Genomic DNA, 15417 nt, shown 5'->3' with positions numbered 1-15417 from the left:
TTCTCTGTTTCATTTATTCGACTCTGTATGAATTGTTATTGTAGCGTAAACGGCTAAATCGCGTTTGAGAGATTTTAAATCTCAGATCTGCTCAGGCGAAACCTGCTTTACAGGTCTCAGCACTCAAGCCTGCATTAATATAGGCACGGCCAGTCTATTGTCGCCCATCAGCTGTAGATAGTTAACTAATTAGAGGGCCGTGGCCCTACAGCTGTGAGAACTGAGCAATCAGGCGTCCATTTCGGGTAGCTCTTTCCTGGAGCGTCAGCTTCAGCGTCAGACAGCCGAAGACTGACAAAGACATTGGAGTCCTGCGGGAGTAAGACTGACAAAGACATTGGAGTCCTGCAGGAGTCACGAGGGAGGCAAAGAGGAGGCAAATCCTACTCTGATCGAGCTGGTGTCTTATTTCTCTTTTCTTTAATTTTCTAGCCCCGCATGCTATAATCATGTGTATTTTCTCTATTCCTGTTCATGTGTCTTCTCGCAATTATCACTGGCCCCGTGTATCTCCTAATCGATATAACCGGCCTGCTCTCGTCTATCCCACGTGCTCCACTGAGATCCAACATCTAGTTTCTGGTGGCCTGTGGAATTGCCAGTCAGCTGTTCCTAAGGCTGACTTCATCTCTGGCTATGCCTCCCTGCAGTCTCTGGATTTCCTTGCTCTCACTGAGACCTGGATTACTCCATCCAACACATCCACCCCAGCAGCTCTCTCCACTGCATATTCCTTCTCCCATACACCCAGACCCACTGGCAGAGGAGGTGGCACTGGTCTCCTGCTCTCTCCCAAATGGAGCTTTTCCCTCTTCAAGCTACCTAACTTCACTCCTTCCACCTTTGAATTCCATGCCGTCACAGTAACCCATCCTATACAGTTAACCATTGTTGTTCTCTACCGTCCACCAGGCGCCTTGGGGGACTTATTGGAGGAATTAGATAATCTCCTCTCACTCATCCCTGAAACTGGCCCTCCCGCTGTACTTCTCGGAGACTTCAACCTCCAGACGGGGAAGATAGACGAACTAACATCTCTGTTAACCGCCTTTGCTTTCTCACTGTCTCCGTCCCCACCGACTCATAAAGCTGGCAATGTCCTTGATCTCATATTCTCAAGGAACTGCGCTACTTCTAACCTCTCTGTAAACCCGCTCCACACATCCGATCACTTCTTCATTTCATTCTCTCTATCCCTTTCCAAACATAACAAACTAATCTCTTCTCATCCTGCACTTGTCCACCGTAACCTTCGCTCCCTCTCCCCCTCTAGCTTTGCCTCGTCGGTGCTCTCAGCCCTCCCTTCCTCTGACTCGTTGTTAGAGTTTATTGAAGGATAAACGTGTTTTCATAATATGTTGTCATTTTATGTTGTAAAGAGACCATAGTCAGAAAAGAGGAACAGAGAATAGTCTGTTCCCCTTTTCTGTGGACCATACACACACACACACACACACACACATGATTGCGAGTCACAAGACTCCCATTGACAAATAAAGCCGTTGGTTACATACACTTCCTCATGCATGATTTGTAACTGTATTTTTGTAATAAAGAGACTGCACTGAGAGAAGAGGAGCAGAGTTGGTTTTGGAGTTGACATAACCTGTCACTCGCTGATTCTCCTTGCAGCAAGTAAACTTGAAACTCGAGTACTGTTATCTTTGTTCACTGGGTTTTGGTATATTTGAACCGAGCTGGGGTTTACTCTTACAAAGTAATATAGAAATACCCAACATTAATTGGTCCTTCGAGCCGGATTCCAACACATCGTGACGGGAAGGAGGAGGGAAAAGACACGCCGCAAGTCTGTCGACAGCCGGGATCATCAGCCGACCCCGAGAAAGACCCGGGACGCAGAATTCGTGGCCGGGCCGGTGCTTATATGTCCAACCTCCCTCATCCTCGGCACGATTGACGGAATCCAACCGGACCAGTGACCACAGATAACGGGTAAGATAAAAGTTGATATACATGGTTTCTCCACCATTTAAGGAGGTAGAGAAAGGCTTCTCCGCCATTTAAGGAGGATTGACGTGTCTTTGGGTACACTTATGAGAAAGGTTACTCCACCATTTAAGGAGGTAGAAATTGACGTGCCTTTGGGTACACTTATGAGTGATTGAGTGAAAGTAGTGTGTAAAAGTGTCACCAGGTGGAATCAGCGCACAGAGTGGAAACCTAACGGTGATAACAAAAACTCTGTGGTCTGTTGAAGTACACTGGTGGTGAATTAGGAATTAGGTTCTGACCGGCACGTTGTCCAGTAGGAACACAAAGCTAGAATAATGGGGTCCAATGGGAGTAAGCCTGCCGCTACAGGGGACATGAGATATATGGAAATATATAGTCATGGCAGCACCAGTTATTGTAGCAAATGGTATAAACTGTACGGCTTCCGAGGAAAGTTGGAGAAAACAGCAGTAAGAGAATTAAGCGACAAATTGAGAGCAGAAACAGCTGGAACAACACAAGGCAAGAAAAGAAAGAAGTTAGAAGCTCAACTGCGAGTCGCAGCTTTATGGGCTGAACAAGCCCATAAAAGGACAGGTGGAGCAGAAGAAGGTATGATAGCAGCGGCTGTTTCAGTGAAAGCAGACGAGGAGACAGGGCGTTCAGGGTCAGTTGACGCTGTACGCCGCGAGAAAGAGAGAGCGATAGTGGAAGAACACAAAGCACAGGAGCAAAGAATAAAAAGAAAGCAAGAGAAAGAGAGAAAAGACAGGGAAAGAGAGACACAAAAACGCATCAACAAAGAAATGGCAGATGCATTAAGCCCACTGCACACCAGAAAATATAAAGGGGAAACCAAGTTATATCCTGTTGAAGAATTAAGAGAAGCAGAACAATCCTTCGATGGAACAGCATATCAGGGTGACGCTTATCCATTAGTACAAGTGGCCAACCCGCACTATGGAGTTGGCGATGACCAAGAAAGAATGTTAAGAGTGTTCCGCCCATGGACAATGGATGAGTGTAAAAAGGCTTGTGAGGGACTGACTCCATACAAACAGGACCCGGCGCAGTTTGTCCTTGACCATACTGCATTAATAGCGTCATATGGTTTAAATGGACATGAAGTTTTAAGAACCCTTATGACAATTTTTGGCCACGAATGGGCCAGAGTAAAGGGAGATTTCACCGGGTCCTCGCCCAATGGAAACCCCCTGGAACCAGGTCAGCAGGACCTCATAAATGCACTCGCTCCCGTAAATATTTCAATCGAGAGGGTTTTTGCACTGAGACGAGACTTTACTAAAGTCTCAGGGTGTAAACAGGGAGAAAAAGAGTCAGTACAAGATTTCAGAATCAGAATGGAAGATTGTTTCCGTATCCATAGCGGAATTCCACCCAACAATGCTGTTGACACCCCATATGTGCAGCAGCTGAAACAAAGCTTGATGAATGGGTTCCACCCAGGTATTGCTGACTTTATCCGCAAGCATAATGTTAACCATAGGACATGCGACTTACAAGAGTGCCTAAATTATGCAGAACATGCAGCAACCCAGATCAAAGAAAAAATACATAAGAAAGCGTCAGCATCAGCTTTCTTCATAGGAGAAGATGGGGAAGAAAATCAGATTTTCTTTGTGGGACCAGAACAGGGGAGAGGCGGGTTTAACAGAGGACGAGGGAATGGTAGAGGAGCAGGCAGAGGCAGAGGAGGAGGCAGAAACGCAGAAGGCAAATTCCTCTGCTACAGGTGCGGAAAGGAGGGGCACATGGCGAGGGACTGTGAGGAACAGATACCACAGAAAAAAGAAGGGGGACAAAAGGGACAGTACAAAGACGAAAGACATGGCCCCCCCCCTTCACATAACCTACATAGTTATGACAACTGACTAGACGTAGAAAAGGAAGAAGAGGACGTCCACACACATCACATTGACCTTTCTGAAGTATTACTGAATCTGTCAGACAACAGTATTAAACCTACCAGAACAATCGAAATCAATGGGGACAAATTTGAATTTTTATGTGACAGCGGTGCAGACTCATCAGTAGTGAACAAAGAGGTCCAAAGAATGTGGCCACCAACTGGCACTATGTTTGTAAAATCAGCAAATGGACACATAAATCAGAGGTCGATTTCAAAGCCACTTTTTATGGAAGATAGAAGGTCAGGCCTCCAGGCATCCCTCAAATTTGTGTTCATCTCAAACTGCCCTGTCAATTTGCTAGGGAGAGACGGCATGGAAATGTTAAAAATCAGTGTAGTACCAGTCAAAGGGGGAATGCGAGCAGTAGGGCCCGGAGAAAAGGTGGAAGACCAGGTCTTCCTTCAAAAATCCATAAACACCCCCAACTACTACTGGTCACTAGACATGCCACAACCTGACGTGACAAACACAGGTGAACACCTGTTAACACTATTCACCCCACAACATGGCCAAGAAGTAATGAAACCTGACGCATTGCACGTTACACTAAAGTACAAGAACACCCCTGGCCCAGACAAAGACTATGATGTGCTCGTGCATCGACTGACACCACAGAGGGTAGTGTTCCACTCGATGTATGCAAACCAACACGGGGATGTTGTAATTGACGCTAGGGTCCCATCAACCACTGCCTTGATAATGGAACCAGGTTCCACGCCACACATATCAGTAGCTAGGGGCCCAGGGACTTCATGGAGAGACTTAGGTTTATTAGTGGCTAGAGGTAACAGGATAACAAAATGGACAGATGACAAAAACGGTTGGCAAACTGGAGGCGGGTTAAAGCGCAAAACTCTAGGGTTTACTCTAGTGATGACACCACGCGCCCACCTAGACGACCCTGAACAACAATGATGTATGCTAAGTGAAGAGGCCTTAGAGGTCCTGAAAACGGTGCCGCCATGCGTATGGTCACAAGGAAAATGTGATGTAGGTCGCATGGTGAATGCAAAACCTGTACACGTTAGACCAAAAACTAACTACAGACCTAACATAAGACAATACCCCTTAAAAGAGGATGCAAAAGTTGGCATCAAACCTGTAATTGAAGAAATGCTAAAAGCAGGGATCCTGCGTGAGTGCCCTGACGCATCATGCAATACCCCCATCTTCCCAGTAAAAAAGGCTGATGGGCAGTCATGGAGAATGATTCAAGACTTAAGAGCAGTAAATGATGCTGTACAAAGCACAGCCCCAACAGTACCAGATCCACACACGTTAATGAACGGCCTTAAGCCAAATATGGCATGGTTCTCAGTGATAGACTTGAGCAATGCCTTTTTCTCCATTCCTGTAGAAAAAGACTCACAAGGATGGTTTGGGTTCACACATGAAGGAACAAAATACACATACACCAGATTACCTCAGGGGTATGTGGATAGCCCAACAATCTTTTCACAAGAAATAGCAAATTGTTTGGCTACATTACAGATACCTGACACATCGCAGATTTTGGTATATGTAGATGATATTCTTGTTGCGTCACCCACACAGGAAGAAAGCACAAAAGTCACACTACAAGTATTGACACATTTGGCCAAAACAGGAAACAAGGTTTCAAGACAGAAACTTCAGTTTGTGAAAGAGGAAGTGATCTTTTTAGGCCACAATTTAAACCGAGAAGGGAGACGCATACACTCAGAGAGGAAACAGACGGTGTTAAACGCACCAAAGCCAACAACAAAAAAACAAATGATGCAATTCCTTGGGCTGACTAACTATTGCAGAGCATGGATTCCAGACTACGCAGGAATGACTCAGCCCCTACTAGATTGCATATACTCAGACAATGACATGAAAATGTCCGGCAAGATAGAATGGACACAAGAGGCAGAAGCTGCATTTGAAAGGACTAAACAGTGTCTCGTAGGGTCATCAGTGTTAGCATTACCAGACTATGAAAAACCATTTGTACAAACAGTTGACTGCAAAAAAGGGTTTATGACATCAGTATTGGCACAAAAACACGGCACAAAACTAAGGCCTGTCGCTTACTACTCTAAAAGGTTAGACCCAGTAGCACAAGCATTACCAGTATGCGTACAAGCAGTATGTGCGGCAGCAATGGCGGTACATTGTACAGCAGAAATAGTTTTGTTCCACCCACTCACACTGATGGTTCCACACGCAGTCACCATGTTGTTACATGACACCAAAATGGCTTTCTTATCACCTGCACGTTATTTGGCACTGACAGCTACACTAATGTCACAACCACACATTGTGATAAAAATATGTAATATCTTAAATCCAGCCACATTAATACCTACAGCAGAAGATGGAGAACCACACTGTTGTAAAGAAGAGACTGACAGAACATGCAAACCAAGACCAGATTTGAAAGACATACAACTACTCAGTGGCGAAACATGGTTTGTGGATGGGTCCTATTCTAAATCTATAACAGGCCAAAATCAAACAGGGTTTGCAGTTGTATCACACTCACAGGTCATAAAAGCAGGCCGACTCCCCCACACATATTCTGCACAAGCAGCGGAATTAGTAGCTCTTACAGAAGCATGCAAAGCGGGGGTTGGAAAATATGTGACTATGTGGACAGACAGCCAGTATGCGCACTCAACAGTACATATATTTGCAGCCCAATGGGCCCGCAGGGGCATGAAAACGTCAACAGGAAAACCAGTCACCCATGCACAGCTGCTGACTGATCTTTTAAAAGCGGTGTTGTTGCCGAAAAGCATTGCGATATGCAAATGCACTGCGCACACCAGTGGGAAGGATGCAGTAACACTTGGCAATGCACACGCGGATAAGGTAGCGAAGCTAGCAGCTATGGGCGAATATGGGTTCCATATCCTCTTGCAGAAGGGGGAAAGTGTTTCACAACCAATACCTCTTGTGATATTAAGGGATATGCAGAACAACGCACCCGACAGAGAAAAGAAGAAATGGTTGACAGATGGTGCAACCACAGACCCTGAGGGAACATTCAGAATAAACAACAAGATAGTACTCCCTGTTAGTCTCTACAAAACAGCAGCTCATTTGAGTCATGGGCCGTGCCATGTCTCAACAGGAGGGATGGTGACAATAATAAATGAACATTTCCATACATACAACTACATTACATTTTCTAAAAACTTTTGTAGAGCCTGTGTAGTATGTTGCAGACACAATGCTCAAGGCAATGAGCGACCACAGAGAGGAAAGTTCCCTCCACCAACATACCCATTTCAACACATGCATATGGACTTCATCGAACTAACACCATGCCAAGGGTACAAATACTGTTTGGTAATGATATGTCCGTTTTCAAAGTGGGTTGAAATATTCCCAGCAAAACATGCAGACGCTATTACCGTAGCAAAAGCCATATGCAAGACAATAATACCAAACAGAGGTATTCCAGAGAAACTGTACAGTGATAATGGGTCTCATTTTGTAAATCAGGTTATTACCAAACTGTCCGAACATATGGGGATAACATTAAAAAACCATTGTGCATATCATCCACAGAGTGCAGGCTTAGTGGAAAGAACAAACGGAACAGTAAAGTTAAGACTAAGGAAAACAATGGAGGAAACAGGAAGACCATGGGTGGAATGTGTGTCTCTGGTAGAAACATGCATGAGAATCACGCCCACGGCAAAAGGGTTGTCTCCCTTTGAGATCATAACAGGAAGGCAATTCAGATTACCAATCACAGACGAGGTGAGGGAGGAGGATGATGCTGAGGCAGAGACTACATTAGCTGAATGGATGAGCAGACTCTTCAGAAGCAATGAGATAGCTCGAACAAATAACCTGCCAGACATTTCTACTCCCTTGCAGGACACTCGAGTGCAGACTGGTGACCAGGTCCTCGTGAAGGTGATTAAGAGGAAGCATTGGCACTGTCCACGGTGGGACGGTCCCTACACGGTACTGCTGACAACACCGACTGCACTAAAAATCGCCGAAAGAACTACGTGGATACATCAGAGCCACTGCAAAAAGATAATACCTCTCCAACTTAACGACGGATAAGTGGTGGAAGTCCGGCTACAAAGGGCGGTGTTTCATTAGGAAATACTGGTCTCAACCCCGGTGAAGAAAACAACAGAACCACTATCACAAATAGACTATGTTGGGAAAGGTGTTGTTTGTAGTGACCCTGCTGGGTCTGACGCTAATGACTATAAGACAATTGAGTGAGGAATCCTCAACAAAAAAAAAGGTCCATCGAGAGAAAAAATGGTCATTACTCAACGATGACCCATGGAACCACAACGACAAAACTGCACGCTCACCTAGGATGACAAATGCCTGGTATGCCTATGTCCATCAACTTGTTACAAAGACAGGGCGTTCAAATTGTTATGTTTGTTCCCACATGCCATGGTCAACTGGACAAGTAACTCTGTATGGTAAAAGGATGAGTAAATCACAAGCTAAATGTTTTGCTACCATGGGAGGTGTAGGATACCAGCACTCAGGGATAAAAGTCAACGATGTGAATCCATATGCCCCAGGTTTAAGCAATGGCACTTGTAATAAGATATTTTGGGTGAACTTTAACATGACAGTGCCGCGTAAAATGACAGGACAAAAGGTAGTCATGCCAAATAATGAAGCTATACACCCTATGTGTTACAGTCAGACAGAAGGTTCTGTACCAATGGGAAACACCACTGGTTGTAACCAGACACTTGTTAATGGCGAAGGGGCTCCAGTCTATTTGAGCAAACAATCTAATGGTACATGGTGGGTACAAGGAGGATGGTGGCTGTGTGGCAACAACGCTTATCCAGTTCTGCCAATAAATTGGACAGGCACGTGCGCACCAATATTTGTTAGCGACCACACCTTCGTGATAGACATAGAACCACACCTTAACCACACCCGCAGGAGGAGAAATGCCATGCCTGCCTTCAAAAAACATGATTCAGTATGGGGAAAAGATGTCCCTGATGAATTCAAACACTGGTCCACCAGTGGAAAGGTAATATTAGCATTGACTCCTGCCTTAGGCGTAGCGAAGAACATGTTGAGACTCGAAACCCTTGATTACCGGTTCGGCATGTTTGTAAATAATTCCATCGTTGTAAACGAACAACAGAACCTCGAACTAGACTCACTCAGAACCATGGTGCTACAGCACCGCATGGCCCTTGATCTACTCACTGCCTCAGTAGGAGGTACGTGTATCCTTTTGAACACAATCTGTTGTACATATATCACCGACAATGTCCACTCCCAAAACATGACAGATGCAATGGCTACTCTCAAAGCCCTACAGACAGCTATGGGCCAAGACAGACATGCCTCTCTTGAGACCGGATGGTTCAATTGGCTACTCTCAGGGAGCTGGGTTCAAAAGCTCGTGATGGGATTTGTTGCAATCATATGTGTTGTCATCCTTGTGTGCTGTGCTATGGCTTGTATTATACCATGTGTTAAAGCTATGGTTGGTAAAATAGTTACCAACACTCTTGTCCAATATACGATGTTGCAACAGACAGATAACGATGACTATACTGACACAGACCCCTCTCAGAAGGACGAATATACTCACCTAACCTCCAATGTGTAAGACTTAAAGCTACTGTCTGTCATATGACGAATGGTTCGAAAATGTCAAAAACAAGTGAATTAATTCTGAAAGTAATAAAGACACTGTAACCAGCTAGTAATTATGAAAAACAGGAGGGAATGTTAGAGTTTATTGAAGGATAAACGTGTTTTCATAATATGTTGTCATTTTATGTTGTAAAGAGACCATAGTCAGAAAAGAGGAACAGAGAATAGTCTGTTCCCCTTTTCTGTGGACCATACACACACACACACACACACATGATTGCGAGTCACAAGACTCCCATTGACAAATAAAGCCGTTGGTTACATACACTTCCTCATGCATGATTTGTAACTGTATTTTTGTAATAAAGAGACTGCACTGAGAGAAGAGGAGCAGAGTTGGTTTTGGAGTTGACATAACCTGTCACTCGCTGATTCTCCTTGCAGCAAGTAAACTTGAAACTCGAGTACTGTTATCTTTGTTCACTGGGTTTTGGTATATTTGAACCGAGCTGGGGTTTACTCTTACAAAGTAATATAGAAATACCCAACACTCGTTCCAACTCCTGCCTCCAAACTCTGCTGCAGAAACTCTCCTCTCTACTCTCTCATCCACTCTGGACTCGCTCTGTCCTCTCACATCTCGGCAGGCTCGTCAGTCCCCTCCTGCTCCCTGGCTAAATGATGCACTGCGTGCTAATAGAACCGTCCTTAGGGCAGCAGAGCGGAAAAGGTGGAAATCCAAACACCGTGACGACCTCCTAACCTATCAGGCTCTCCTCTCCTCTTTCTCTGCTTCGATCTCTCAGGCAAAAAGCACTTTCTTTCAAGATAAGATCCAATCTTCCTATTCCAATCCTAAAAAACTATTTTCCATCTTCTCCACCCTCTTGGACCCTCCAAAAGCCCCTCCCCCTCCTCACTTCTGTCAAGCGACTTTGTTACCCACTTTGAAAAAAAGGTTGATGATATTCGCTCTTCTTTTTCTGACTCACCTTTACTCACCGCTGGGTCACCAGACCCTCCTTCTACTAACACACTTACCTCCTTTTCCCCTCTCTCTCCAAGTGAGGTTCTTACCCTCATTACCTCTGCCCGCCCTACCACCTGTCCTCTGGACCCTATCCCTTCAAACCTCCTTCAGACAATCGCTCCTGATATTCTACCGTTTCTCACCCATTTCATCAACACTTCTCTAACTTCTGGTCACTTTCCAAACAGTCTCAAGGAGGCAAGAGTAAACCCTCTCCTAAAGAAACCCACTCTTAACCCGTCTGATGTTATAAACTACAGGCCTGTCTCTCTCCTCCCGTTCCTGTCTAAATCACTTGAACGCGCTGTCTTTAAACAACTCTCCTGTTATCTCCATCAGAACAACCTTCTGGATCCGCACCAGTCTGGTTTCAAGGCAGGTCACTCCACAGAAACTGCTCTCATTGCTGTCACGGAGGAACTGCACACTGCCAAAACTGCATCCCTCTCCTCTGTCATCATCCTTTTGGACCTGTCTGCTGCATTCGACACGGTGAATCATCAGATCCTCCTTCGCACTCTCCAAAAACTTGGAGTTTCAGGCTCTGCACTTTCCCTCCTCACCTCATACCTGAAAGACCGTACCTACAGGGTGACTTGGAGAGGGTCTGAGTCCGACCCTTGTCAATTAACTACGGGGGTCCCTCAGGGCTCTGTTCTTGGTCCCCTCCTCTTCTCCCTGTACACAAACTCGCTCGGATCAGTCATTAGCCCGCATGGTTTTTCATACCACTGCTACGCTGATGACACCCAATTAATTCTGTCCTTTCCCCGCTCAGAGACCCAGGTCGTTGCACGCATCTCTGCTTGTCTAGCTGACATCTCTCAGTGGATGTCTGCTCACCACCTCAAGCTCAAACTTGACAAGACTGAGCTGCTCTTCCTCCCGGGAAAAGATTGTCCCACTCTTGACCTAACAATCAACATCGGCACCTCAGTTGTTTCCCCGACTCAGACTGCAAGGAATCTGGGTGTGACCCTAGATAACAACCTGTCCTTCACTGCAAACATCGCTGCTACAACCCGTTGCTGCAGATACACGCTTTACAACATCAGGAAGATACGTCCCCAGCTGACTCAGAAAGCGACTCAGGTTCTGGTCCAGGCTCTCGTCATCTCACGCCTAGACTACTGCAACTCCCTCCTGGCTGGTCTACCTGCATGTGCCATCCGACCTCTGCAGCTCATCCAGAATCCAGCTGCTCGTCTGATCTTCAACCTTCCTAAATTCTCCCACACCACTCCGCTCCTCCGCTCCCTTCACTGGCTTCCGGTAACTGCTAGAATCCACTTCAAGACACTGGTACTTGCTTACCATGCTGTGAATGGATCTGGCCCTTCCTACATCCAGGACATGGTTAAACCGTACACCCCAGCGCGTGCACTACGCTCTGCATCAGCCAAACGACTCGTTGCGCCCTCGCTGCGAGGGGGACCCAAGTTCCCATCGGCGAAAACACGTGGGTTTGCTGTCCTGGCTCCAAGATGGTGGAATGAGCTCCCCATTGACATCAGGACGGCAGATAGCTTGCACATCTTCCGGCGCAAACTGAAAACTCATCTCTTTCGACTCCACTTCGAGCGTTAGAACTATTAACGAAGCACTTTTATACTAATAAAGGACTGGCTTACCTAAAGCCAGTTGAGTAGCACTTGAAATATTTGGCTCTATGAAACCTGATGTACTTATATGATTCTGTTTTCTTCAAGGTTGTGTCTTCCTGGTCGAATGTACTTATTGTAAGTCGCTTTGGATAAAAGCGTCAGCTAAATGCAATGTAATGTAATGTAATGTGTCTCCCATAATCAGAACATTTCTCAGGCGGGTGCAGTGATAATTCTTCAGGGTTTTCTGCGCAATATGTTGTGTCTTTCTCCTGTTTTGATTCCTCTTGCTGCTTGTCCTTGGCAGAGGGAACAGATTAATAACGCAGGCAGTTGAATATGTTAGAGATAAACAATTTCACTCCTGACTTGTTCAGGCAAACTCCATTTGCCTTGAAAAGATGTCTGCGGTCCCAGAAAAAGTTAAAATTGTCAATAAAATGAACAGAATGGTCAGTACAGACAGTTGAAAGCCAGGTATTCAGTGCAAACAATCTGCTGAATCTCTCCACTCCTCTTCTGACTGGCGGTAGAGGGCCACTGATGAACACCTCTGCATTTAGAGAGCTGGCAGTTTCCAACAAACATTTAAAGTCTTAAAAGAAAATACATTGAAGAGGTTAGGTTCTTTATTTAGTCATTCGAACATTCTGTCAGGGTTGAGTGAGGCAAGCAGGACCCAAATGCAGATGAACAGAAAAAAATACCTTTATTTCAAGGCTACTGGAACAAACTTCGACAAAACAGTACTCCCCGTGAACAACGTCCAAATACGACAAGGAACTCACAAAGACTAACAGAAAACACAGAACCTAAATACACCCAGGACTAATCAAACAAACAAAAGACAGGTGAGGAGGGAGGAGAAAACACAGGGGCACCAGGTGAACACAATCAGACAACTAGACACACCAGGGAAACTAACGACAGGAGGAAAAACACAGGGAAAAGGACCAGACAATATGTGACCCGCTCTATCGAAATCAGTCGGAAGTCGCAACGGCTCATTTCAAAATAAACGTGGATTTGCGTAAAAAACAATTTTTTCGGGGTTTGTGGGTTTTGTTTGATTTTAAACAAACAAAGTCTTGGCTTTCAGAATATTAAACTTTTATTTCCAATCTCACACGATAAATACATTCTTTAAGCTTGTAAAGGGAAGATGACAGGCAATCTGCTCTTCCGCATCGCCGCCCCCCCCCTCCCTCCGGCTGACATTATGAATGTAAGCGTAGAGTAATCATAAATAACACGGCAGGGTCCGTTACAGTTTGTTTTCATCTGATTTCAATTAAACAAAGTCTTGGCTTTCAGAATATTAAACTTTTTTTGGCAAATTCAGATGATAAATACAACTTTGAAGCTTGTAACGGCATAATTACAAGCGGAGAACGGAGTAATTTAACGTCACAGCAAGCATAACAACAGCTGGTGTTTCTCGTCAGGGTTTTCCCCGGGAAACAAACACAATACACACACACTCGCGAGCTTCCCCAGACCAGTAATCCAAACGAAAATATCTTCCCTCCGTAGTATTTTGATCATTTGCTCCGCTAATAATCAATCAGATCGATGGATTCCAGAGAAGATAAAACTTTGAAGGCCTTTTTCTCAAAATGATGACTCGGTGACAGTCATTATATAATGTGACATATTTCGCTTAATATTTGAGTACAAAAACAACCCTGATATCATTAGAAAGCTCGGAATCTCCTCTTTCCAGCAGTGTATACAACTCAAAATGTGTCTTCGGGTCAATGCGACTGATTTCAATAGAGCAGGTCACATATACCAAGAGGAAAACATGACAGGGAGAACAGCAAAACACCCAAAACAAGACTACAAAACGTGACATAACACAATAATCGTAACAGAAACCCCCCCTCAAGGGACGGATTCCAGACGTCCCTTAAACACCAAAACAGTCCAATAAACGTCCAAAAAAAACAATGTCCAGCAGGGTGGGTGGAGGGGGACCGAGGAGGGACACAAAACTAGGGCCACCAGGGTGGGTGGAGGGGGTCAGGAGGACGGGTTTGGGCTGACAACCCAGGAGCACCGCGGAGGACCCGGAAGGGATCTCGGGCGGACGGCCCGGGGGCAAGGCAGAAGCCGAGAAGGGGGACTTGGGCGGACGACCCGGGGGCAAGACAGAGTCCAAGGTGGGGGTTATGGAGGGGCGAAGGCCACCGCGGGCGAACTCAGGGGGGCGAGCATGAGGGCGAGGACCGCGGCCGGGAAAAGTCAGGGGGCTGGGCTCGAGGGCGAAGGCCATGGCCCTCCGGGGACGGGCTCGAGGGCGAAGACCGCGGCTCTCAGGGGGCCGGGCATGAAGGCGCCGACGAGACAACGCCGGAGGCCGGGCAGAACCCGGTGTCGGCCAGACAGGAACCGGCGCCGGTGGGACACGCCTCGGCAGGATCCCCCACGGAAGAGGACCAGGAGTTGGCAGGACCCCCGGCAGGAGGGCAGTCGGCGGGACCCCCAACGGGACAGGACACCGGATTGGCAGGACCCCCGGCAGGAGAGCAGTCGGCGGGACCTCCAACGGGACAGGACACAGGGTTGGCAGGACCCCCGGTAGAAGCGCAGTCGGCGGGACCCCCAACGGGACAGGACATAGGGTTGGCAGGATCCCCGGCAGGAGAGTAGTCGGCGGGACCCCCAACGGGACAAGACATGGAGTTGGCAGGACCCCCAGCGGAATCTCCAACGGCACTTCAGTAGGAACTTGAGTTGGGACTGGAGAGGGAACTCGACAGGGGACTCGAGAGGGAACTGGAGAGGGAACTCGACAGGGGACTCGAGAGGGAACTGGAGAGAGAACTGGAGAGGGGACTTGAGAGGAAACTGGAGAGGGGACTGGACAGGAAACTTGAGATGGGACTAGAGTTGGGATTTGAGGAGGGACTAGAGTTGGTACCTGAGAAGTGACTAGAGGTGTGACTGGAGAAGGGACTAGAGAAGGCACCAGAGAAGTGACCTGAGGAGGGACTAGGGAAGGGACTAGAGGGGGAACTCGAGAAGAGACTAGAGAAGGGACAAGAGATGGGACTAAGGCAGCTGGGGCAAAAGCTGGGTCTGGAACCATGGCTGCGGGGGCCGGAATTGAAGCCAGAATCATGGCTGTAAGGTCCGGTTCTGGAGCCGGAAACATGGCTGTAAGGTCCGGTTCTGGAGCCGGAAACATGGCTGTAAGGTTCGGTTCTGGAGCCGGAAACATGGCTGAATGAGCCGGCTCTGGAGCCGGAATTGAAGCCAGAATCATGGCTGTAAGGTCCGGTTCTGAAGCCGGAAACATGGCTGTAAGGTCCGGTTC

At 46.7% G+C, this 15417-nt stretch overlaps 1 protein-coding gene across 1 annotated transcript; it reads left to right on the top strand.

Moving 5' to 3' along the window:
* The first annotated feature begins 3567 nt into the window (after window positions 1-3567).
* On the top strand, window positions 3568-7651 carry LOC117549483. Its single transcript, XM_034221448.1, has 4 exons — window positions 3568-3706; window positions 4186-4356; window positions 4960-7114; window positions 7521-7651. Exons 1-4 carry the CDS (start codon window positions 3568-3570, stop codon window positions 7522-7524), a joined length of 2469 nt encoding a protein of 822 aa, XP_034077339.1. The 3' UTR covers window positions 7525-7651.
* Window positions 7652-15417: the final 7766 nt, after the last annotated feature.

This window comes from Gymnodraco acuticeps, unplaced genomic scaffold (genome assembly GCF_902827175.1).
Source record: "Gymnodraco acuticeps unplaced genomic scaffold, fGymAcu1.1, whole genome shotgun sequence".
NCBI classification, from domain to species: Eukaryota; Metazoa; Chordata; class Actinopteri; order Perciformes; family Bathydraconidae; genus Gymnodraco; species Gymnodraco acuticeps.
Note: the sequence above shows the minus strand (reverse complement) of the source record. Positions and strands in the feature narration are given on the sequence as shown.

What these genes read in the sequence shown, in the direction of transcription:
- LOC117549483 (XM_034221448.1), top strand. Translation starts at nt 3,568, where the DNA reads ATGGGGAAGAAAATCAGATTTTCTTTGTGGGACCAGAACAGGGGAGAG. An exon ending in GGCAAATTCCTCTGCTACAG is followed by an intron (nt 3,707 to 4,185) that starts GTGCGGAAAGGA and finishes TCAATTTGCTAG; the next exon opens with GGAGAGACGGCATGGAAATG. An exon ending in ACCTGACGTGACAAACACAG is followed by an intron (nt 4,357 to 4,959) that starts GTGAACACCTGT and finishes ACCCCTTAAAAG; the next exon opens with AGGATGCAAAAGTTGGCATC.